Raw genomic sequence first — 25,798 nt, 5'->3', positions numbered from 1 at the left:
AAACAGTAGTACAGCTTCTCACTTCCATGGAAATTTAAAGACACAGTTCACAAGAAACAAGCAAGGAGAAGCCAAAATCGGCCACTTGACAATCACACTGGCTACTTCCCATTTGACAAAGAATAACACAGGGGAAAGCGTGAACACAGTCGCCCACTACCACAAATTAGGCAGCTGAGTCTCCCACATTTGGGGAAATCACAGGGGCCAGCAAACAGAATGCAATGAGTGAAACTCGCCCTGGGAAAACCACCTTTGTGGTCAGGGTATCTTCCCTGATGGGTAAGTGGAAGGCATGGTTGTTGCCTGACATCTCACCCTCAGATTCAAAACACTCTTCACATAGGGTCACTCTCCTTGCATAAGTTCTAGCCTGCCACTTAGAAGATAAAGACTTTTCCAAAGTTTAAGAGCCAGAAATGGCTGGGCACAGTGGCTCACACCTGTAATCCCAGCACTTTGGGAGGCTGAAACGGGCAGATCACAAGGTCAGGAGTGATCTGAGACTAGCCTGGCCAATATGGTGAAACCTCATCTCTACTAAAAATACAAAAATTAGCCTGGTGTGGTGGCGGTGCCTGTAAGCCCAGCTACTCAGGAGGCTAAGGCAGGAGAATTGCTTGAACCTGGTAGGCAGAGCTTGCAGTGAGCAGATATCGCGCCACTGCATTCCAGTCTGGGCGACAGAGCGAGACTCCAACTCGAGAAAAAAAAAAAAAAGGAAGTTTTCAGATGTGATTGATTTAAGATGAAAAGCTTATCCAGATGGGCCTAATGTAATCACAGGGTCCTTAACAGAAGGACACTGGAAGACAGTGTGGCGATTCCTCAAGGATGTAGAACTAGAAATATGATTTGACCCACTAATCCCATTACTGGGTATATACCCATAGGATTATAAATCATGCTACTTTAAAGACACATGCACATGTATGTTTACTGTGGCACTATTCACAATAGCAAAGACTTGGAACCAACCCAAATGTCCATCAACAATAGACTGGATAAGAAAATGTGACACATATACAACATGGAATACTATGCAGCCATAAAAAAAGGATGAGTTCGTGTCCTTTGTAGGGACATGGATGAAACCAGAAACCATAATTCTGAGCAAACTATCGCAAGGACAGAAAACCAAACACTGCATGTTCTGATAGGTGGGAACAGAACAATGAGAACACTGGACACAGGGCAGGGAACATCACACACTGGGGCCTGTCATGGGGTGGGGGAATGGGGGAAGGATAGAATTAGGAGAAATACTTAACGTAAATGACGAATTAATGGATGCAGCAAATCAACATGGGCACATATATACATATGTAACAAACCAGCACATTGTGCACATGTACCCTAGAACTTAAAGTATAATAATAATAATAATAATAATAATAATAATAATACAAAGAGAAGGACACTGCAGCTGGGCACCGTGGCTCACACCTGTAATCCCAGCACTTTGGGAGGCTGAGGCAGGTAAATCACCTGAGGTAAGGAGTGCGAGACCAGCCTGGCCAACATGGTGAAACCCCATCTCTACTAAAAATACAAAAATTAGCCGGGCGTGGTGGCGCATGCCTGTAATCCCCGCTACTCAGGAGGCTGAGGCAGGAGAATCCCTTGAACCCTTGAGGCTGAGGTTGCTGTGAGCTGAGATCACTCCATTGCACTCCAGCCTGGGCTACGAGAGCAAAACTCGGTCTCCAAGAAAAAAAAAAGCAGAAGGACTCTGGGGGTTCACAAAAATATATAAAGACAGAAGAAAAGTCAGAAGATGCTAAATTGTTAGCTTTGAAAAGGAAAGGGCTACAAACAAGAAAAATGTGAAGGTAACACTCCCTGAGGGCTACAAACAAGGAAAATGTGAAAGTAACACTCCCTTAGAGCCTCCAGAAAATTGGCCATTCAGACATCAATCTCTGGGTATTCCAAAGCAAGAATTGTGACATAACACAGGAGATTACAACACAATACAGGAGAACCTAAGAAGTAAGGATGCAAGGAATGTTTTTCACAAACAAGCCAGAGCACAGAAGAGTACAAATGCAGTCCTCACTACCACAAGTTAGACATACATCCACAGTACAATACACAAGCAGTCATCCTGGGAAAACCACTTTTATAATTACAATAGTTGCCCTGCCAGGTAAATGTAAGTCCCCTAGCCTGCCTGGGAGCTAACCCTTAGATTCAAACCACTCTAAATATAGGGTCATTTTTCTCATGTGCTCTTCAGACCCCCTAATTTCTGAAATAAAGATTTTTTTCCAAATTACAATAATCCAGCAGCTATATTTTTAATATCTGGCTATTCAAAATCTTAGGAAATATAAGCCTAGGGTACAAATAGCCAGCAGTCACTGCGCTTATCTACATACTCCACACCCCTTTTGATGATCTTATTCAGCATGTCCTTTCCTAGTATGCTTGCTGACATAACTGACATAAAACTCAAAAATGCTCTACAGATTAAACGATAAATAACATAAACTAGCTCCTGCCTTTAAGGGTTTGGTGCTAATGATGTCACTATGGTGTCTTTTCTTTTTTTTCCCCTCCCAGAGACAAAGTCTTGCTTTGTTGCCCAGGCTGGGGTGCAGTAATTATCGAACTTCTGGCCTCAGGGGATCCTCCAGCTTCAGCCTTCCCCAGCAGCTGTGAAAACAGGCGTGCACTGGTTTCTTGCACAGTTAAACAAGTTGCTATGCACGTAACCTGAATGAGTAAATTAGCCAGCCATGGTGGCACGTGCCTGCATAGCTACTTGGAAAAAATATCTGGTGGTGCGCATCTGTTATCCTAGCTACTCAGGAGGCTGAGGCAAGAGAATCGCTTGAACCCGGGAGGCAGAGGTTGCAGTGAGCTAAGATCATGCCATTGCACGCCAGCCTGGGTGATAGCAGGAAGCTCTTGTCTCAAACAGAAAAGCAAAAAGAAATCTGGTGGAACAACTCATGTAAGGGAAAAGGTGATGTATGTGAACTATACTGCTGTTACCACCAAACAGTTCTTAAACAACCAAAATGCCAGTTTCAGAAGATTTGTGACTAGCAGTGCCTTCTTCAGGCTAGAGTACAGTGGCAACATCACAGCTTACTGCAGCCTTGATCCCCAGGGGTCAAGCGATCCTCCCACCTGAGCCTCCTGAGTAGCTGGGACTGCAGACACACACTACCATGTCTGGCTAATTTTTGTACTTTTTGTAGAGAGGGATTTTCACCATGTTGCCCAGGCCAGGCTCAAACTCCTGGGCTCAAGCAGTCGACCCATCTCTGCCTCCTAAACAGGTGGGATGAGAGGCATGGAACCACCATGCCCAGGCCACGGAGTCTTTCTTTCTTTCTTTCTTTTTTTCTTTTTTTGAGACAGAGTCTTGCTGTGTCGTCTATAGAGTGCAGTGGCACCATCTTGGCTCACTGCAACATCTGCCTCCCGGGTTCAAACGGTTCTCCTGCCTCAGCCTCCTGAGTAGCTGGGATTGCAAGTATGTGCCACGATGCCCAGCTAGTTTTTATATTTTTGGTAGAGATGGGTTTTTGCCACGTTGGCGAGGCTGGTCTTGAACTCCTGACCTCAAATGATCCACCTGCCTCAGCCTCCCAAAGTACTGGGATTACAGGTGTGAGCCACCGCGACCACTCCTCCAACCAGATTTCAAAGTGTTTTATTTCACAAAACAAAATGTTGACAATTTATAGGCCCACCTCAGCCTCCCAAAGTGCTGGGATTACAGGCGTGAGCCACCATGCCTGGCTGCCCAGCCTACAGAGTCTTAAGTGGCCCGTGAATCCTCACAAGTCCCAGTTTCAATATTTCACAAAAATTTCACTGTTACTGGCCTAGTTATCAAAGTATCTGTTCAGGGGAGTCAGCCTTAGGCAAAAAGATGTCTGTCCTCCACTGTCTTGTAACTCTAAGCAAGTTACAAAAAATGCTACTGTTATAATCCTCACAGAGGCCCTGCATACCATAATACCCTTTGAGAAGAGCCACATTTCTTTGATTAGAAAAAAATGAGGAGCTGGGTGTGGTAGCTCACACCTATAATCCCAGCACTTTAAGAGGCCAAGTTTGCAGCGTGCCGAGATCGCACCATTGCACTCCAGCCTGGGCGACAGGGTGAGACTCCGTCTCAAAAAGAAGAAAAAAAAAGACAAAAATGAGGAAAGGCTGAGCACGGTGGCTCACGCCTGTAATCCCAGCACTTGGGAGGTTGAGGCTGCTGGATCACTTGAGGTCAGGAGTTCAAGACCAGCCTGGACAACATAGCGAAACCCCATCTCTACTAAAGATATAAAAATTAGCCAGGCATGGTGGCACGTGTCTGTAATCCCAGTTACTGGGGAGGCTGAAGCAGGAGAATTGCTTGAACCTGGGAGGTGGAGGCTGCAGTGAGCTGAGATCATGCCACTGCACTCCAGCTTGAGTGACAAAGCAAGACTCCGTCTCAAAAAAAAAAAAAAAGAGGAAATATGTTTGTTAAATACTAATATAAGTAAACATACAAAATCTTTATAAACTGAATCTAGTACATTATTAAGAGACACAATTGGCCAGGCGCGGTGGTTTACACCTCTAATCCCAGCACTTTGGGAGGCTGAGGCAGGTGGATCACCTGAGATCAGGAGTTCGAGACCAGCCTGGTCAACATGGTGAAACCCTGTCTCTACTAAAAATACAAAAATTAGCTGGGTATAGTGGCTCATGCCTGTAGTCCCAGCTACTCAGGAGGCTGAGGCAGGAGAATTGCTTGAACCTGGAAGGCGGAGGTTGCAGTGAGCTGAGATCATGCCACTGCACTCCAGCCTGGGCAACAGAGCAAGACTCTGGCTCAAAAAAAAAAAGAGAGACACTTGGCCGTGTGGAGTGGCTCCCGCCTGTAATCCCAGCACTTTGGGAAGCCGAAGCAGGCAGATCACGAGGTCAAGAGATTGAGACTATCCTGGCCAACATCGTGAAACCCCATCTCTACTAAAAATACAAAAATTAGTTGGACGTGGTGGCGCATCCCTGTCATCCCAGCTACTCAGGAGGCTGAGGCAGGAGAACTGCTTGAAGCCGGGAGGTGGAGGCTGCAGTGAGCCGAGATGGCACCACTGCACTCCAGCCTGGTGACAGAGTGAGACTCCGTCTCCAAAAAAAGAAAAAAAAAATTAAATAAATGAGACACAATTACTCAAGAGGTCTTATTCCAGGACTATAGGACCTACATATATAAAAGTATATGATAAGGGTAGCATTTCATATAGATAGGGAAGGAACTGATTATTTCAAAGACTGCTCCAAAAATTAGGTCACAACTGGAAAGAAAAAAAAAATGCTTCTGCTGGGCATGGTGGCTCACATTAGCCTATAATCCCAGCACCTTGGGAGGCCAAGGTGGGTGGATCACCTGAGGTCAGGAGCATGAGACCAGACTGAGCAATATGATGAAATCCCATCTCTACTAAAAATACAAAAATTACCTAGGCGTGGTGGTGGGTGCCTGTAATTCCAGCTACCCAGGAGGCTGATACAGGAGAATCACTTGAACACGGGAGGTAGAGGTTGGAGTGAACTGAGATCACACCATTGCACTCCAGCGTGGACAAAAAGAGCAAAACTCGGTCTAAAAAAAAAAAATTGCTTCCATATTAGCCAGGCATGGTGACACAGGCCTGGAATCCCAGCTACTCTGGAGGCTGAGGCAGGACAATCACTTGAACCAGGGAGGCAATGGTGGCAGTGAGCAGAGATTGTGCCATTGCACTCAAGCCTGGGCGACAGAGTGAGACCCTGTCTCAAAAATAAATAAATAAATAAAAAGTTTCCTTCCTCCTACCATTTATTTTTTTAAAAATCATATAGATTAATAGGGAGGCAGAGGTGAGCAGATCACCTGAGGTCAGGAGTTCGAGACCAGCCTGGCCAATATGGCGAAACCCTGTCTCTACTAAAAATACAAAAATAAGCTGGTTTCTCACACCTGTAATCTCAGCTACTCAAGAGGCTGTGGCATGAGAATTGCTTGAACCCTCAAGATAGAGGTTGCAGCAAGCAGAAATCATGCCTAGGTGACAGAGCAAAACTCAGGCTAAAAAAAAATCATATAAATTAAAATATTCAAATGTTGAAGGAATGGGTCGTTAGAAAATAAAATAAAAAAATAAAAAAGATTCACATGTAGATCTAAACCATATGTAGAAATAATACAAATGAAAAATCCATTTATAATTTTGTATAGACCTTCTAAACATGTTACCAAAGTCAGAATACAAAAATTGAATACTTTAGATTTGGCCTAGTTTTGAAGGACCTGTTTTGAAGCACTTTGGGAGGCCAAGGTGGGTGGATCACTTGAGGTCAGGAGTTCAAGACTAGACTAGCCAACACGGCAAAACCATGTCTCTGCTAAAAATACAAAAATTAGCCAGGCGTGGTGGCAGGCACCTGTAATCCCAGCTACTTGGGAGGCTGAGGCAGGAGAATCGCTTGAGCCTGGGAGGTGGAGATTGCAGTGAGCCGAGATCGCACCACTGCACTCCAGGCTGGGCAACAGAGCAAGATTCGGTGTCCAAAAAAAAAAAAAAAAAAGAATTTCAGATTTGACAGATAAATAGTTAATTAGGTGAAGGAGGGAGAGGTAATATTATAGACATCTGCAAACACTGTTGAGGGATGAGGCCTAGCATACGCAAGGAACTAAGAAAAGGGCAAAGTAGCAGGAGTATAGGAAGCAAATGGGAGAGAGGAAAAGGAAGAAGCTAAACAGGAAAAACAGGGGCCAAAACATGCAAGGCTTTTTTTAAGCCTTATTAGGAAATTTGGTCTTTATCCTAAGAGCAAAATAAGATGCGGTGCGGTGCCTCATGCCTGTAATCCCAGCACTTTGGGAGGCTGAGGTGGGTGGATCACCTGAGGTCAGGAGTTCAAGATCAGGCTGACCAACATGGGGAAACACCGTCTCTACTAAAAAAAATACAAAAATTAGCTGGGTGTGGTGGTGTGCACCTGTAATCCCAGCTACTCAGTAGGCTGAGGCAGGACAATCACTTGAACCTGGGAGGTCAAGGTTGCAGTGAGTTGAGGTCACACCACTGCACTCCTGCCTGGGCGACAGGGCGAGACTCCATCTCAAAAAAAAAAAAAAAGAGCAAAATAAAGAGTGACATAACTGAAATGTACTGTAAAAAGATCATGCCAGGACGACCATGGTGTCTTGCACCTGTAATCCCAGAACTTTGGGAGGCTGAGGCAGGAGGATGACTTGTAAAACCAGTCTGTGCAATATCTTGTCTTTACAAAAAATTTTAAAAATTAGCTAGGCACAGTGGCATGTGCCTGTTAGTCTCAGCTTCTTAGGAGGCAAAGGCAGAAGTACCTCTTCCTTGAGCCCAGGAGTTAAAGGTTGCAGTGAGATATGATCATGCCACTGCACTCCATGACTGGAATGCAGTGAACATGCAGAGTGAAAGGGAAGGAGGTGTCAAGGATGATTCTAGGTTTATGGTTTATGCAGATGGAAGGATGGATATGTGGTTCATGGAGGCAGGAAATGTAGGAAGAGGGCAAGGTTCTGGGAGTGGGGTGAAGATAATGAGTTAGATTTAAGATAGGCTGAGTTGGAGGAGACTTTGAATTGTCCAGCAGGCAATTAGATTTTTGTATCTAGAGGACAGAGGGTCAGGGCTAGAAATACAAATTTCAGAGTCACTGCCATGCCCAGGTTATGGAGGATGTGCTTGTAAAAGAAACAGAAAAGCCCAACATGTACAAAAGAAATCAGAAGTGTGGCATTACAAAAGCCAACTAAGAAGAATGTTTCAAGGAGTCTATGGACAACAAATATATATTGTGCTTCTATTATGTATAAGGTCTTGTAAAATTGATACTGCTACTATATATGGCTGAGGCCTTAAAGAAGGAAGCTTTATCATAACCACCTCTAAAGCTATGCCTTGATTCAGAGGTGTTTTTTTTTCCCCCTCAGTCTGAACAACATTCACTTCTTTCTCCTATTCCCAAATCCACTTGAACAAGAAAGGTTACCTTTTCTTTTGAGATGCAGTCTAGCTTAATCACCCAGACTAGAGTGCAGTGGCGGAATTTCAGCTCACAGCAACCTCCATCTCTGGGGTTCAAGAGATTCTCCTGCCTTAGCCTCCTGAGTAGCTGGGATTACAGACGCCCGCCACCACACCTGTAGGGAGCTGAAGGTCCGTGGGATGTGACCAACTCAGCATTCCACTGGAAGCTCTATGATCAAACAGCAAACTGTTAACCATGAATGCAGGATGTGAACAAACTCATGACTGCTCCTGCTGACAGAAGATTTGCTGGAAGCAATCACTCCCTGGCACTGAGGTTATCTACTGCAACATCTAGAGAATACATCTTGCAAGCCTACTCTGGACTGAGCAGCTGACCCTTTCTTCCACCCGCCTTCTCACTATCTCTTTTACCTAATAAATACAGAGGGCTGTGTAAAGCTCAGGGCCCTTGTCCACTAGAGGCAAGGTGCCCCCTGACCCCTTCTTCCAAATATACTCTTTTGTCTCTTGTCTTTTATTCCCACGTTCGCCCTCCTTTGTTCAGCCCATAGGTCTGTGTGGGTTACATAGTGGTGCCCTGATCAGCGACACAACCAGGTGCTCTACACACACCCGCCTAAGTTTTGTATTTTCAGTACAGACAGGGTTTCACCATGTTGGCCAGGCTGGTCTTGAACTTCTGACCTCAAGTGATCCACCCACCTAAGCCTCCCAAAATGCTGGGATTACAGACGTATGCCAATGTACCCAGCTGTGGTTACCATTTTTTAAAGTTCTATGTTCTTAAACTAAAAAAAAATAAACTTCTCCCCAGCTATAACAAAAGTATTCATATTATTCCTCTCCTACATCTCCAGAAACAGCCCAGTCAACCTGAAAATGTCTTGTTATTGGAATACTCTGGCAGGTTAACTACAGATATTAGCAGCAATAGCTCCTTCCTACCCTTAGAATTACATCAAGATAGCTACACAAGTCAGAAATGCAACATGCCAGAAATAATAAAGATGCTGATAGATTATAAGCTCCACGAGGGCAGAGAATCTGTCCTGTTTACCCTGTCATCTGGCACAAAACCAGCAATTAATAAGTATTTAATCTTGTTTTAGTGATCCAATCTTCAGAGTGCTAATCCTGAATGGAGACCCCAGTCATAGGATTACTGTGGATCAAGTCAAAGAAAATAAAATATATAAAAGTACTCTACTTCGGCACTTTTACAATTGTAGACTTTGTTTTGTTCTGTTTTTGAGGCTGAGTTTTCCTCTTGTTGTCCGGGCTGGAGTACAGTGTCGTGATATCAGCTCACTGCGATCTCTGCCTCTCATGTTCCAGTGATTCTCCTGCCTCAGCCTTCTGAATAGCTGGGATTACAGGCACCCTCCACCACCCTCAGTTAATCTTGTGTTTTTAGTACAGATGGGGTTTTACCACATCGCCCAGGCTGGTCTTTTTTTTTTTTTTTTTTTTTTTTTTGAGACGGAGTCTCGCTCTGTCGCCCAGGCTGGAGTGCTGTGGCCGGATCTCAGCTCACTGCAAGCTCCGCCTCCCAGGTTCCCGCCATTCTCCTGCCTCAGCCTCCCGAGTAGCTGGGACTACAGGCGCCCGCCACCTCGCCCGGCTAGTTTTTTGTATTTTTTAGTGGAGACGGGGTTTCACCGTGTTAGCCAGGATGGTCTCGATCTCCTGACCTCGTGATCCGCCCGTCTCGGCCTCCCAAAGTGCTGGGATTACAGGCTTGAGCCACCGCGCCCGGCCCCAGGCTGGTCTTGAACTCCTGACCTCAAGTGATCTGCCAGCCTCAGCCTCTTAAAGTACTGGGATTATAGGTGTGAGCCACTGTGTCTGGCCTAATTGTAAACATTTTTAAAAAACGTCTTAGCATTAGCATTCTGCTGAGCTAGGTATTCTATAAGGATTTATTCCAACTGAATATGCGCATTAGAATACTGTAAAAACTGAGAAACAGACTCAGATTATGTACCTTTTTTTGTGATAAGTACTGTATATGTGTTAATTTAATCTTGACCAAACCCCAGGAAATAATACTTTCTACTTGCAGTTGAGGAGACTGAGTAACTTGCTGAAGGTCACATGGTTGGTAACTTCCAAACATGTGATACAAATCCAAATCTGTATGACTCCGCAGCCCATGCTGGTTTGTCCATACGAATGTCTCTCAAATTTTTTTAAGAGGTAACCTCAAGTTGCAAGAAAAACCAAAACATATTCCCAGGGGGGTTTGGGAGATTACTGAAGTATCCAGTTTAAGCCTGATGTGTCTCTGAGCTCATACTTTTCTCTTAAATTTTATTTTTTTCCATTATTTATTTATTTATTTATTTATTTTTGAGACGGAGTCTAGCTCTGTCACCCAGACTGGAATATGGTGGCGCAATCTCAGCTTACTGCAACCTCCACCTCCCGGGTTCAAGTGATTCTCCTGCCTCAACCTCCCGAGTAGCTGGGACTACAGGCACATGCTACCACATCCAGCTAATTTTTTATATTTTTTAGTAGAGATGGGTTTTCACTGTGTTAGCCAGGATGGTCTCGATCTCCTGACCTTGTGATCCGCCCACCTCAGCCTCCCAAAGTGCTGGGATTACAGGCGTGAGCTACTGCACCCGGCTTAAATTTTATTTTTATATTTGCATTTTACCCCCACATTTTATTTATTTATATATGTATATTTTATTTATTTTTTTTGAGATGGAGTCTCGCTCTGTCACCCAGGCTGGAGTGCAGTGGCGTGATCTCGACTCACTGCAAGCTCTGCCTCCCAGGTTCACGCCATTCTTCTGCCTCAGCCTCCCAAATAGCTGGGACCACAGGTGCCCACCACCACGCCAAGCTAATTTTTTGTATTTTTAGTAGAGATGGGGTTTCACCGTGTTAGCCAGGATGGTATCAATCTCCTGACTTCGTGATCCACCCAGATCAACCTCCCAAAGTGCTGGGATTACAGGCGTGAGCCACTGTGCCTGGCCAATTTATTTATTTTTAGAAGGACTCTCTCTCTGTTGCCAGGCTGGAGTGCAGTGGCCCGATCTCAGCTAACTGCAACCTCCACCTCCCGGGTTCAAGCTATTCTCCTGCCTCAGCCTCCTGAGTAGCTGGGACTACAGGCACGCATCAACACGCCCAGCTAATTTCTGTGTTTTTAGTAGACAAACGGTTTCACCATGTTGGCCAGGATGGTCTTGATCTCTTGACCTCATGATCCACCCGCCTCAGCCTCCCAAAGTGCTAGGATTACAGGAGTGAGCCACTGTGCCCGGCTACCCCACATTTTATTAATGTTTTTCTTTTTCAAAATTTTTAACGATTTATCCATACTACACAGACGTAATGTTTGCTTAATATAAACCATTTCAAATGACTTACCAGGTAAATCATTTAACTCTTCCCTCCCTGAAATATTTTTTTGAGAAAAGTGATAAGAAGGTGCACCTTCCATATTTATCCCATAGCTTTGTTTAGTTCCTAGTGCCTGGCTTCAAAAACCTGGATCCCAGTTTGAAAGCATGACTACAAAGCAAATTGCATTAAAGACCTCTTAAGAATAATGATGAAAATTATTATTATAGGCAAGGGCCAGAAGATTTTTGTTTTTTTGAGACTGAGTCTCGCTCTATCACCCAGGCTGGAGTGCAGTGGCGCGATCTAGGCTCACTGCAAGCTCTGCCTCCTGGGTTCAGGCCATTCTCCTGCCTCAGCCTCCCAAGTAGCTGGGACTACCAGTGCCCGCCACCATGCCCGGCTAATTTTTTCTATTTTTAGTAGAGATGGGGTTTCACCATGTTAGCCAGGATGGTCTTGATCTCCTGACCTTGTGATCCGCAAAAGATATTAACAGCACTTAATTGTATAGCTATAGAGTTGAGTGTGTTTTTGTTTTGTTTTGTTTTTGAGATGGAATCTCGCTGTCGCCCAGATTGGAGTGGAGTTATGCGATCTCAGCTCACTGCAACCTCGGCCTCCCAGGCTCAATCGGTTCTCCCACCTCAGCCTCCCAAGTAGCCGGGACTAGAGGCATGCACCACCATGCTGGCTAATTTTTGTATTTTTTATAGAGATGGGGTTTTGCCCTGTTGCTCAGGCTCATCTCAAACTCCTGAGATCAAGCGATCTGCCCTCCTAGGCCTCCCAAAGTGCTTGGATTCCAGGCTTAAGCCACTGTGCCAGGCCAGAGTAGTTCTGAACTTTCCACTGTCAATGAAAGAAATTCTAAACATGACCGATTCCACTGAGTTTGACCAAACTAACTGAAGACTTATTGTTGAATGTGGTAATACCATGTTTTTTCTTTACCCGAGAATCTGGGTGGTTTATAAGCATAAGCGTGAATTCTCCCTGAGGATAGTATTTATGTGCTGAGTGCTCAAATATAGACCATATTAGAAGTTAAGCAATGGGTTGAGTGGCCAACCAGATTTTGGTCAGTCCTACAAGACTTACTCTAACCTACCAAATGGGGTATAAATGCTTCTTGTATTCTCCCCACCAGTAGGGACTCAAAATTTTAATAGCTCAGGGTAGTAAAACGGATGCTAGGTTTGAATCTTGGCTTTAAGAAAACCGTGCTGAGGTGTTGTTTGTTTGTTTGAGAGAGGGTCTCACTCTGTCACCCAGGCTGGAGTGCAGTGGTGCGATCATGGCTCACTCCCAGGCTGAAGGGATCCTCCCACCTCAGACCCCTGAGTAGCTGGGACCACCAGTACATGCTAGCATGCCTGGCTAATTTTTTGTACTTTTGGTAGAGACGGTGTTTAGCCATGTTGTCGAGGCTGGTCTCAAACTCATGAACTCAAGGTGATCCACCCGCCTCGACCTCCCAAAGTGCTGGGATTACAGGCATGAGCCACTGCGCCCGGCCAGCTTTCTTTCATCAAAATTGATATTATATATGCTGAGCTTCTATGTCCTTATCTTCCTTTTGGCATGGCTATGCCCATTTGAAATGTGTGGGATTTGCTAAAGCTCTCAACATACGTTGTTTCCTTTTTTAGATGTAAGTATGTAGAGGACTCTGATTTGCAATATTTAGAAAGTTTCTCTAAGCTAGGAAGAAAAGTCAAGACTAAGAATCATCGCCAACAGGGCCGGGCGCGGTGGCTCACGCCTGTACTCCCAGCACTTTGGGAGGTCGAGGCAGGCGGATCACGAGGTCAGGAGTTCAAGATCAGCCTGGCCAACACGGTGAAATCTCTTCTCTAATAATAATACAAAAATTATCCGGGCATGGTGGCATGCACCTGTAATCCCAGGTACTCGAAAGGCTGAGGCAGGAGACTCACTTGAACCCGGGGGGCAAAAGTTGCAGTGAGTTGAGACAGCGCCACTGCACTCCAGCCTGGGCAACACAGTGAGACTCTGTCTCAAAAAAAAAAAAAAAAAAAAAAAAAATCATCGCCAATAGGTAGGAAATAAGTTACCCCCTGCTAAATAAGTTACACTCACTGAGACAAGGAAAGATCTCATAAACCACCTTCTAAACTGCTTCCCTTCCTCCCCAAAGTTCTGTAATTTAGAAGTGGCCACTACCACGGTTTGAACGCCCCTTCCCAACTCTGTACCACAAATGGAGCTCTTGTGCAGCCCAGTCCCTCCCTCTCAGGACCCCAGACCTACTAATAGGGACGTCAGTTGCTTACTTTTCCAGATACTGCTTAAGTTAGGCAGGCCATGAAGAAATAACGGTCTCAGAAACTCCCATGCTAGACATTCGACTCCCGGGTAGGTGTGGGTGGGTGCGCGGAATGGGGAGCGATCCCTCCCAACGGCCGTTGGGGGCTGGCCCACAATCCCTTGCGAGAGCGGGAAAAGCAATGGCGCGGGGGGGGGGGGTCAGAAAAGGGGGACGGTCAGCGGGAAGAGCCAAGAGACTGCAACTCTACAATGAGGACGCAGATTACTCCTAATTCCCTGAGCTTTTCACACCAAAATAATGGAAACTGGCTAGTGTGTGCTCGTTACACTCACTACTCCCACTCGAAATCATTCCTATTAGTAACTATGAGGCTTCAACTAACGGGCCACAGTGGAGGCAAGGAAATGTGTGGAGAACCCACTGGGCCTGGCTGTCCATCCTATGGTCTCCCGTCCATCGTTTTACAGTCAGGGTGTACATTTGATGGGGAATCTCTAAATGGGACTTTGGGGAATCATAACGGAATAGTGCACAAGTGTGAAAATTTACAAGCCTGCGCAGAGCTGCAAGGCCCAGAGCCGCGTGCAGCGAGGCCACAGAGCCGGCCCCTTCCGCTTTACGTCTGACGTCACGCCGCACGCCCTTGCGAGGGCGTGCGCAGTTTGGCTGCTCCGCGGTTGGTCCCTGAGCTCGCGCGACTGCGCGGCAAGACTTTTGGCTTTGAAATGCAGCGGGATTTGGTGAGTTTCCCGCTGTCTCCAGCGGTGCGAGTGAAGCTGGTGTCTGCGGGTTTCCAGACTGCTGAGGAACTCCTAGAGGTGAAACCCTCCGAGCTTAGCAAAGGTAACGACTCCTTATGGCAAGCTGAGGCACACCGGACGCCGTCAGCGCCGTCTCAGTCTTCGCTCTCTCGCCTCGGGCTTCCGCCCAGTCTCCGTTAGATTCTGCTGCCTCCCACGTCCGCGTTTACAACGTGAAACAGCTACTCGACTCCACTTACAAGTTGTCTGAATGGTTAGGAGAACTGTGGTCGTGAAAACATTTACTAATTGCTTTTCCTCTGGCAATGCCTGCTGAATGCTTTGAGGATTGTCTCATTTAACCCTCAACCTGCTTACGTAGATTATTTTATTCAGTATATGGATGAGAGAACTGGTATCTTGCGGAGGTTAGGTAACGGTTTATGCTAAGTGGGTTAGGAAATGGTGGAGTCAGAATTGGTTGTCTAATTTTTGCTGTTCCAAGATCCAAGGGGTAAGGGTTAAATTTCAGAAATGCAGGATTTGTGTAGGACTAGAGACACTAAGAATGGGAAAGGGAGTAAAATCCCCGGAATCTTGAGGAAGCGGTAGAAAGAATATTCTCCTTTTGCGTAATTCACTGAAACACCCAAAACCTCATATTCCAGAGCACTGCAGATGGGAACCACTGCATCCCGAGGTATACAAATATGAAGCTGGCGTGGTCACTCGTGCACATTACACTATGACATGTCCAGACCTGTGCTATTCCCTGAAGAAGATGGAACAGAATTTTAAATTACTGCCCTTAATGATGGAAAATACGGAGGTTTCGATTTATCTCTAAAGAATAAGTCTTGTAGACCCAATCTTAACTGTTTGAGTCATACCGCACGCAGACTGTGTCCCCCAAAATTTGATGGGCTCTTTTTTCTTAAAGTTGGTTTTTCAAAGAAGAAATATGAGACTCTGAATAATGATAATCACTAACAACTGTTGACCATTTTAGACAGCCTTGATATTCTACTAAGCTTTTTACATGTATCGTCTCATTCCCATTTTATAGAAGAAAAAAATCTGAGCAAAAAAGAAAAAATGAAGTAACTTGCCCAAAGTCACGCAGTAAGTGGTGCCAGGATTTACAAACCTAGGCAATCTGATTCCAGCATTCAGGCTCTTGAACTGGATAGGATTTTCATTTCCTAAATGCTGTCATCACCATTGTCTTTTATTAGCCCCGTATTTATGGCTCATATTCTTACCAGATCAAGCACTGATAAACTGATACGTGATGTCATCCTCATCATTATTTCTTTACCAGCTTGTTTTGTAATTGCCATATTCTCTTCTCAGGCCATACTGTCAGATGGGTGAAATTGTGTAGTCGAGGACGCATAAATGTATTCTTTAAAATGCTTATGCTTTGGATATTCTCATTAGTTTGGAGTGATATATGAATTTTTTACATCAGTTATTTCCATGAAAAGTTTTTATTATAAATAATATATGCATATTTGCTTCTTAAAGTTGTACCTTGTTGTAGGCAGTTAAAAAATCTGTTTTCATTCTCGTCTGAAAAATGATTTGTATACCTTATGAGAGCAAGATAATTATGGCTTCATAAGACCAAAAGAGATAGTAAAAGTGTGGTAATAGTGAGTACATTTTTATTTCTGCTTCCTGAGACCCTTGTAGGTACTCAGAAATGCTTTAGTTGAATTGTTTCTGAGGTAATAGATAATTCTTTATGTGATGACTAAGGCAACAAATGCCTTTATTAAGCTGAATTTTTTTTTTTTTTTTTGAACCCAAGTCTCACACTGTCATCCAGGCTGGAGTGCAATGGTGCGATCTCTGCTCACTGTAACCTCCACCTCCACCTTCTGGGTTCAAGAAATTGTCCTTCCTCAGCCTCCCAAGTAGCTGGGATTATAATGCATGCCACCACACCCGGCTAATTTTTGTATGTTTAGTAGAGACGGGGTTTCACTATGTTGGCCAGGCTGATCTTGAACTCCTGACCTCAGGTGATCCAGCTGACTCAGCCTCCTAAAGTACTGGGATTATAGGAATGAGCCACTGTGTCCAGCCAAACTGAAAAATTAAATGGTTGATAGAATGTTGCATTTTTATGTTTCTCTACTCCTAGCATCACTCTTGTCTAAAAATTAAAATTAATGAAGACAAGCCATTATCATGTTAAATCTCTGAAATTAGGGTTCTTTTTTTCTTATTTTACTTTCAGAAGTTGGGATATCTAAAGCGGAAGCCTTAGAAACTCTGCAAATTATCAGAAGAGAATGTCTCACAAATAAACCAAGATACGCTGGTACATCTGAGTCAGGCAAGAAGTGTACAGCATTGGAACTTCTTGAGCAGGAGCATACCCAGGGCTTCATAATTACCTTCTGTTCAGCACTAGATGATATTCTTGGGGGTGGAGTACCCTTAATGAAAACAACAGAAATTTGTGGTGCACCAGGTGTTGGAAAAACACAATTATGGTAAAATAAAGTGTTCTCCTTTTAAGGGTGGGTTTAATAACATATTATGAAAGCAGTATTTTGTACTGTTGGTTTACAGTCAGGAAACCAAATAAGGTATATATGTGCTGTTAATTTTAAGTGTGTATGTGCATTAAACAAAAATTAACTTACTATTTGTGTTACTTCAGTATCCCTTCTTGATAAATTGATGCAATTATTTTGATGTGAAAAAAATGTTTCTTTTGCAAATTGTAGTGCAGTCTTAAGGTTAAACGGTAAGTTTCTGCTTTATTCATTCCTGAGACGATATTTGAAAGTCAGATGTTTGAAAGTAGATTTATGGCTGGGGTAGTGGCTCATGCCTATAATCCCAGCACTTTGGGAGGCTGAGGCAGGAAGATCACTTGAGTCCAGGAGTCTGAGGCCCGTCTGGGCAACATAGTGAGACCTCGACTCTACTAAAAATGAAAAATTAGCCAAGAGTGGTGTGCCTGTGGTCTTAGCTACTTGGGAGGCTAAGGCAGGAGGATTGCTTGAGCTGGGGAGGTTGAAACTACAGTGCGCCTTGATCACATCACTGGGCAGCAGAGTGAGACCCTATCTTAAAAAAAAAGAAAAAAAAGGCTGAGGGTGGTGGCTCACACCTGTAATCCCAGCACTTTGGGAGGCTGAGGCGGGCGGATCATCTGAGATCAGGAGTTCGAGACCAGCCTGGCCAACATGGCGAAACCCCGTCTCTACTAAAAATACAAAAAATTAGCGAGGCATGGTGGTGCACACCTATAGTCTCAGCTACTCGGGAGGCTGAGGCAGGAGAACTGCTTGAACCTAGGAGGCAGAGGTTGCAGTGAGCTGAGATCATGCCAGTGTACTCCAACTTGGGTGACAGAGCAAGACTCTGTAAGTAGATTTATGTATAATAAGGAGCTCCATTTTGAGAGGCCTGGAAATAATTAAAATATCCTTAATCGGCCAGGCGTGGTGGCTCATGCCTGTAATCCCAGCACTTTGGGAGGCCGAGACAGGTGGATCACGAGGTCAGGAGATCGAGACCATCCTGGCTAACACGGTGAAACCCTGTCTCTACTAAAAAATAGAAAAAATTAGTTGGACGTGGTGGCGGGCGCCTGTAGTCCCAGCTACTTGGGAGGCTGAGGCAGGAGAATGGCATGAACCCAAGAGGTGGAGCTTGCAGTGAGCCGGGATCACACCACTGAACTCCAACCTGGGCAACAGAGCGAGACTGCGTCTAAAAAAATAATAATAATAAAAATAAATAAAATAAAATAAAATGTCCTTAATCTTGGTTTTATAGGCATGCTGTCCCCCAATCCAGTTGATTCACATATGGTTGATTGGTTCACATTATATCTGGAGTCATGAAGAGTTAGACATTTCTGTTGCCTTGGGGAACATATTTGCATTTATAAAACTTTAGTGGTACCTAACTTGTTATTATCTAGAGTTTCAAAAACACTGCCTTAGATCATCATGATGATTTGGTTATTTGTCATCTTTTTATTGACAGTATGCAGTTGGCAGTAGATGTGCAGATACCAGAATGTTTTGGAGGAGTGGCAGGTGAAGCAGTTTTTATTGATACAGAGGGAAGTTTTATGGTTGATAGAGTGGTAGACCTTGCTACTGCCTGCATTCAGCACCTTCAGCTTATAGCAGAAAAACACAAGGGAGAGGGTAAGTTAGCAAATGATCCTCTTTTTTTCTGTATTAGTAAAAGCAATTTGCATTTGTGCCCATCTCAGACCTTAGCAACAGACCATTTGGAATGTGAAGCCTAATGACTCAACCATGAACTAGTGTTAAACTCTTTTACTACTGTTGCAAAATGAGAAATGCCACAGCCTGGACTGGCTTTTTTTCCTTCCCCTTTTATGGCCCTCACTTCTTCCTGTAGGAGCTTTGGGACAAAACCTATGTGTGTATTTCAGTCATCATACTGCATCTTATCAGGTGTAATTTAATGGTTTTGGACACCTTAATATAAGCAACTGTTGTTAAAAGCGTTTCAACGTATAATACCTTCCATATTGGTTTTCCAAAAACCAAAGTAGCTTTGAAAACCACGTCTGAGGCCAGGTGCAGTGGCTTATGCCTATAATCCCAGGACTTTGGGAGGCTGATGCGGGTGGATCACCTGAGGTCAGGAGTTCGAGACCAGCCTGGCCAACATGATGAAATTCTGTCTGTACTAAAAATACCAAAATTAGCCAGGTGTGGTGGCACATGCCTGTAATCTCAGCTACTCAGGAGGCTGAGGCAGGAGAATCACTTGAACTCGGGAGTCGGAGGTTGCAGTGAGCCCAGATTGCGCCACTGCACTCCAGCCTAGGCAGCAGAGTGAGACTACTCTGCCTCTTAAAAAAAGAAAAAAAAAAAAAAAAAGAAAACCACGTCTGAAATGTTTGAATTGTTAAGCAGATTGACTTGGGGGCTTTGATTATATAGCTGATTTCATAACTGCACTAATTGTTAAAGTGTTTGGGAGGTATTTTTTGGTGCTTGTTACATGTGGGGAAAAGAAAGAGAGATCAGCTTCTTACTGTGTCTATATAGAAAGAAGTAGACATAAGAGACTCCATTTTGTTCTGTATTTGAGATGCTGTTAATCTGTGACCCTACCCCCGACCTTGTCCTTGCAAGAGACATGTGCTGTGGTGACTCAAGGTTTAATGGATTTTGGGCTGTGCAGGATGTGTCTTTGTTAAACAAGTGCCTGAAGGCAGCTTGCTGGTTAAAAGTCATCACCATTCTCTTAATTTCAACTACCCAGGGACACATACAAGGCCAAAGGTCGCAAGGACCTCTGCCTAGGAAAGCTAGGTATTGTCCAAGGTTTCTCCCCATGTGATAGGCTGAAACAATGCTGCTAAAAGGTTTATGGAGATGTTTGCATATGCATCTCAAGACACAGCATTTTCCTTTAAACTTATTCATGTCACAGAGATTTTTGTTCATATGTCTACTGCTGATTTCCTCCCTACAATGATCCTATTGTCCAGCCACTCCCTTATCTTTAAGATAGTAAAGATAATTATCAATAAATACTAAGGGAACTCAGAGACCGGTGCCGGCGTGGGTCCTCTGTAAGCTGAGCGCCGATCCCCTGGGCCCACTTTTTCTTTCTCTATACTTTGTCTCTGTGTCTCATTTCTTTTCTCAAGTCTCTCGTTCCACCTAACGAGAAACACCCACAGGTGTGGAGGGGCAGGCCACCCCTTCAGTTATGTGAAAATGAAGTGACTGTAAAACAATTTTTTGTTGTTGTTTTTTGAGACGAAGTTTCGCTCTTGCTGCCCAGGCTGGAGTGCAGTGGCACAATCTCAGCTCACCACAACCTCCACCTCCCAGGTTCAAGGGATTCTCCTGCCTCAGCCTCCTGAGAAGCTGGGATTACAGGCATGTGCCACCACGCCCAGCTAATTTTGTATTTTTAGTAGAGACAGAGTTTCTCCATGTTGATCAGGCTGGTCTCGAACTCCTGATCTCAGGTGATCCTCTCGCCTCAGCCTCCCAAAGTGCTGGGATTACGGGCGTGAGCCACTGTACCCGGCCAATCTTTTTTTTCTTTTTCAAGACAGAGTCTTACTCTGTCGCCCAGTTTAGAGTGCAGTGGCATGCTCTCGGCTCACTGCAACCTCCACCTTCCAGGTTCAAGCGATTCTCCTGCCTTAGCCTCTTCCTGAATAGCTGGGATTACAAGCATGTGTCACCAAGGCCAGCTAGTTTTTTTTTTTTTTGAGACAAAGTTTCGCTCTGTCGCCCAGGCTGGAGCGTAGTGGCGCAGTCTTGGCTGACTGCAGGCTCCACCTCCTGGGTTCACGCTATTCTCCTGCATCAGCCTCCCAAGTAGCTGGTACTACAGGCACCCACCACCACGCTTGGCTAATTTTTTTTGTATTTTTAGGAGAGACAGGGTTTCACCATGTTAGCTAGGATGGTCTTGATCTCCTGACCTCGTGATCTGCCTGCCAAAGTGCTGGAATTACAGGCATGAGCCACCACACCCGGCCACACCCAGCTAATTTTTATATTTTTTGTAGAGACAGGGTTTCACCATGTAGGCAAGTCAGGTCTTGAACTCCTGACCTCAGGTGATCTGCCCACCTTGGCCCCCCAAAGTGCTGGGATTACAGGCGTGAGCTACAGGTTTTCTTTTTCTTTGTTTTATTTTTTGGATGTGCGATCTTTATTCTTTCCTCCAGAAGTTTTAAAAAAAATGCTTTTCGTAAGATTTCCTTTAAATGAGTGTAATCAGCTGGTTTTTTGTTTTTTTTTTTTAATGAAGGTACTAAGTGTCCCATTTTGCTGATGACTGGCATGCTTACTGAAAGCCCTTTGGGCCCTAGCAGAATATGCTACCCCAAAATATGCCACTTTGGCATAAGGATTATTTTGAGCTGAAGGCAATTGAGAAGAAACAGATAAATCTGTCTGCCCTTCCTAAATACAGGATATAAATGTACAGAAGAGTCCCATCTTCCCTCTCTTACCAGGAAGACAAAAGTTAATCACCGCAGACAACTTTAGACCATTATCAGCGTACATAACAAATTTTACTAGCTATCTTTTATCTCCAATTAGTTTCAATATTTGCTGCCTTTAGAGACTCATGGTTCTTTTCCTTTGTCTTGTTACTTCTCTAAAAATTTATTGTACCTTCGGGAAGATAAGCTCAAATCTTTTTTTTTTTTTTTGAGATGGAATCTGGCTCTGCTGCCCAGGCTGGAGTGCAGTGGCACAATCTTGACTTGCTGCAACCTTCACCTCCCAGGTTCAAGTGATTCTCCTGACTCAGCCTCCCAAGTAGCTGGGAGCTGCAAATACAGGCACATGCCACCATACCTGGCTAATTTTTGTATTTTTAGTAGAGACAGAGTTTCATCATGTTGGCCAGACTGGTCTCAAACTTCTGACCTCAAGTGATCCTCCTACCTTGGCTTCCCTAAGTGCTTGGATTATGGGTGTGAACACCTGTGCCCGGCCCCAAATCTAACCAAACTTTTGAGTTACTAATCTCTGGACTTCCCTGTGTTGTTACATGCACTATGCATGATTAATAAACTGTTTTTCTCTTGTTAATCCATCTTTTGTCAGTCCGATTTACAGGGCTCCAGCCAAGAAACCTAAGAGGGTGGCAGGAAAAAAATTTTTCTTCCCCTATACCTTAAAGCTACCCATGCCACTATGTGTGTTTGTATTAGTGTCTTAAAACCTTACCATAAATAGAGTAGGTATAGCACTGGGATGTAAAGTTTTAATTTTTATTTATTTATTTACTTATTTTTTCAGACAGAGTCTCACTCTGTTGCCCAGGCTGGAATGCAGTGGCGCAATCTCAGTTCACTGCAAGCTCCGCCTCACGGGTTCACGCCATTCTCCTGCCTCAGCCTCCCGAGTAACTGGGACTACAGGTGCCTGCCACCATGCCTGGCTAATTTTTTGTATTTTTAGTAGAGATGAGGTTTCACCGTGTTAGCCAGAATGGTCTCGATCTCTTGACCTCGTGATCCACCTGCCTTCGCCTCCCAAAGTGCTGGATTACAGGCGTGAACCACCACACTTGGCCTAAAGTTTTTAAATGATTGATATGAGATTGATTAAGTTGGCATTGTTTTGGTGAAAATTTGACTCTTGTTACATGTATATTTGCAATAGGAAATATTTTCCATTCTAAAATATAGCTTCTTGTTTTTTGAGAGTTAAAATTTAAGTACATTTTATTTTTAATATTTTACTTTTTTTGAAACGGTCTCACTTTGTCACCCAGGCTGAAATGCAGTGGCATGATCACAATTCACTGCAGCTTTGACCTCCCTGGGCTCAGATGATCCTCTGACTTTAGCCCCCTAAGTAGCTGGGGCTACAGGTGGGCACCACCATGCCCAGCTAAATTTTTTTGCATTTTTTTTTTTTTTTTTTTTTTTTGAGACGGAGTCTCACTCTGTCGCCCAGGCTGGAGTGCAGTGGCCGGATCTCAGCTCACTGCAAGCTCCGCCTCCCAGGTTCACGCCATTCTCCTGCCTCAGCCTCCCGAGTAGCTGGGACCACAGGCGCCTGCCACCTCGCCCGGCTAGTTTTTTGTATTTTTAGTAGAGACGGGGTTTCACCATGTTAGCCAGGATGGTCTCGATCTCCTGACCTCGTGATCCGCCCGTCTCGGCCTCCCAAAGTGCTGGGATTACAGGCTTGAGCCACCGCACCCGGCCTGCATTTTTTATAGAGACGGAATTTTGCCATGATGCCCAGACTGGTCTTGAATTCATGGGCTCAAGAGATCTGCCTGCCTTGGCATCCTAAAGTGTTAGAATTACAGGCATGAGCCACCGTGCCTGGCTAAGTACATTTTAAAATTCAGTAACTGGCCGGGCACGGTGGCTCATGCCTGCAATCCCAGCACTTTGGGAGGTCGAGGCAGGCAGATCACGAAATCAGGAGATGGAGACCATCCTGGCTAACACGGTGAAACCCCGTCTCTACTAAAAATACAAAAAATTAGCTGGGCGTGGTGGCGGGTGCCTGTAGTCCCAGCTGCTTGGGAGGCTGAGGCAGGAGAATAGCATGAACCCGGGAGGCAGAGCTTGCAGTGAGCTGAGATTGTATCACTGCACTCTAGCCTGGGGGACAGAGGGAGACTGTCTCAAAAAAAAAAAGAAAGAAAAGAAAAAATGCAGTAACTCTATTGGTTTTTCTCTGAAATAGATGCAAAACCAAACTGTTTGTTTGTTTGTTTTTCTTTTTTTCTGAGACAGAGTCTTGTTCTGTCGCCCAGGCTGGAGTGCAATAGTGAGATCTTGACTCACTACAACCTCCGTCTCCTGGGTTCAAGCAAGTCTCCTGCCTCAGCCTCCTGAGTAGCTGAGATTACAGGTGTGCACCACCACACCAGGCTAATTTTTATATTTTTAGTAGAGATGGGGTTTCACCATGTTGACCAGGCTGGTCTCGAACTCCTGACCTAGTGATCCACCCACCCAGCCTCCCAAAGTGCTGTGATTACAGGTATGAACCACTGCTGCCGGCCTCAAACTGTTTGTTTTAAACATCAAAGCTAAGAAAGATTTTATATAATTGTTGCTATTAAATATCAAATTGTACTACAGCATTCAAGAGAAAAAATGCTTCATTTGAACATTTTTTCCTAACTTTTTCTTTTTTTTGAGACAGAGTTTCATTCTGTCACCCAGGTTGGAGTACAGTGTGGCTATCACAGCTTACTGCAGCCTTGACCTCCCAGGCTCAAGCGATCCTCTCACCTTAACCTCCTGAGTAGCTATAACCACAGTTGCACACTACCACACCTAATTTTTGTATTTTTTGCAGTGATGGGGTTTTGCCATGTTGTCCAGGCTGCCATTAACTCTTAATTTGTAGTCCTATAGAAAAAAACAAGAAAGAGAAACTTCCATTATGTTACTTCTGTTCAATGAAGCCAGTGACTAGAAATATGAAAAGGCAGGCATTAAAATACTGGTTATATATGTTTATAAATAATTTTACATTGCCTAATAGGAAACAGTGGAAAATGTGAAAGTAAAAGATCAGGTTGGGTGTGGTGGCTCATGCCTGTAATCCCAGCACTTTGGGAAGCTGAAGCGGCTCTGATCAGTTGAGGTCAGGAGTTCAAGACCAGCCTGGCCAACATGGTGAAACCCCGTCTCTACTAAAAATACAAAAATTAGCTAGGTGTGGTGAGGAGTGGCTATAATCCCGGCTACTCAAGAGGCTGAGGCAGGACAATCGCTTGAGCCCAAGAGGCAGAGGTTGCAGTGTGCCGAGATCATGTCACTGCACTCCAGCCTGGGCAACAGAGTGAGACTTTATCTGGATAAAGAAAAAAAAATTCAAGGGCCTGGACACAGTGCTTTATGCCTGTAATTCCAGTGCTTTGGGAGGCTAGGGCAGGAGGATCCCTTGAGCCTAGGAATTCAAGGTTGCGGTGAGCTATGATTGTGCCACTGTGCTCCAACCTGGGCGTCAGAGTGAGACCTTACCTCTAAACAAATTAAGAGAGAGATCAGAAATTGTGAACTGATAGTTTATGGTAATTTTGCTACAGTTTGTCATCTTTCTGTTAAAGAATTTTGTTATACAAAGGAGAACATTTTGTTATTAAAAAGTATTGTTTTCTTACAATTGCCAGCACATCCAAACAGGTAAAACTAATTAAGATTGTTTTGTTGTTTCAGAACACCAAAAAGCTTTGGAGGATTTCACTCTTGATAATATTCTTTCCCATATTTATTATTTTCGCTGTCGTGACTACACAGAGTTACTGGCACAAGTTTATCTTCTTCCAGATTTCCTTTCAGAACACTCAAAGGTATGAGTCAGACTACTGAAAAGTAATTAAACAACAGTTTTTTGAGGTGTTTGATAAGCATGAAAAAATAACCAGTACAATAGCATAAAATCAAAGTCAAAGCCAATTGAGAAGACCTCTTCCTTCCTTGACCTACAATTTATATTTATATTTGTTTTGTGTATGTATATGTATATGTATATATATTTTATGCCCAGAGTAAGAAATTGAAATAGTACAGAAGTTTCATTTCCAGTAATAGTGGAATAGCTCCTGTCAAACCATATTGTATAGAAAAGTATGAAATGAAGAATAAAAACTTCCTTCTGCTACTGTTTTCTAGTGCCTCCCCCCAAAGTTGATCACTATTGGCCAGGTGCAGTGGCTCATACTTGTAATCCCAGCACTTAGGGAGGCCACGGTGGGAGGATCACTTGAGCCCAGTAGTTCAAAACCAGCCTGGGCAACATAGTAAGACATTGTCTTTACCAAAAAAAAATTAACCTTGTGTGGTGTAGCTGTAGTCTTAGCTACACCAAGGGCTGGGTGGAGCAGGGCTGAGGTGG

The 25,798-nt window shown here is 44.2% G+C and overlaps 2 protein-coding genes and 1 non-coding gene across 8 annotated transcripts in view; 1 reads left to right on the top strand and 2 right to left on the bottom strand.

Moving 5' to 3' along the window:
- The window catches only part of IGBP1C (IGBP1 family member C), a 30,406-nt gene extending 16,609 nt beyond the window's left edge, over positions 1–13,797 (bottom strand). The window contains exon 1 of the mRNA XM_037993748.2: positions 13,691–13,797. The gene's annotated coding sequence lies outside the window, so the exon portion shown is untranslated. The remainder of the gene's footprint in view (positions 1–13,690) is intronic.
- LOC119622235 (U1 spliceosomal RNA) lies at positions 129–290 on the bottom strand. Its single transcript, XR_005238905.1, has one exon. It is a non-coding gene; the product is annotated as a U1 spliceosomal RNA (small nuclear RNA).
- A 513-nt stretch (positions 13,798–14,310) lies between the features above and the next one.
- RAD51C (RAD51 paralog C) overlaps positions 14,311–25,798 on the top strand; it is a 42,168-nt gene continuing 30,680 nt past the window's right edge. For all 6 annotated transcript variants that reach the window (XM_008011272.3, XM_008011273.3, XM_008011270.3 and 3 more), the window contains exons 1-4: positions 14,311–14,529; positions 16,672–16,930; positions 18,441–18,607; positions 25,120–25,253. In XM_008011272.3, the coding sequence (XP_008009463.1) occupies positions 14,412–14,529; positions 16,672–16,930; positions 18,441–18,607; positions 25,120–25,253 (678 nt within the window). In that variant the 5' untranslated portion in view covers positions 14,311–14,411. The remainder of the gene's footprint in view (positions 14,530–16,671; positions 16,931–18,440; positions 18,608–25,119; positions 25,254–25,798) is intronic.

Source organism: Chlorocebus sabaeus, chromosome 16 (genome assembly GCF_047675955.1).
Source record: "Chlorocebus sabaeus isolate Y175 chromosome 16, mChlSab1.0.hap1, whole genome shotgun sequence".
Classification (NCBI taxonomy): domain Eukaryota; kingdom Metazoa; phylum Chordata; class Mammalia; order Primates; family Cercopithecidae; genus Chlorocebus; species Chlorocebus sabaeus.
The sequence above is the reverse complement of the archived record's forward strand: the minus strand, read 5'-3'. Positions and strand labels throughout refer to the sequence as shown.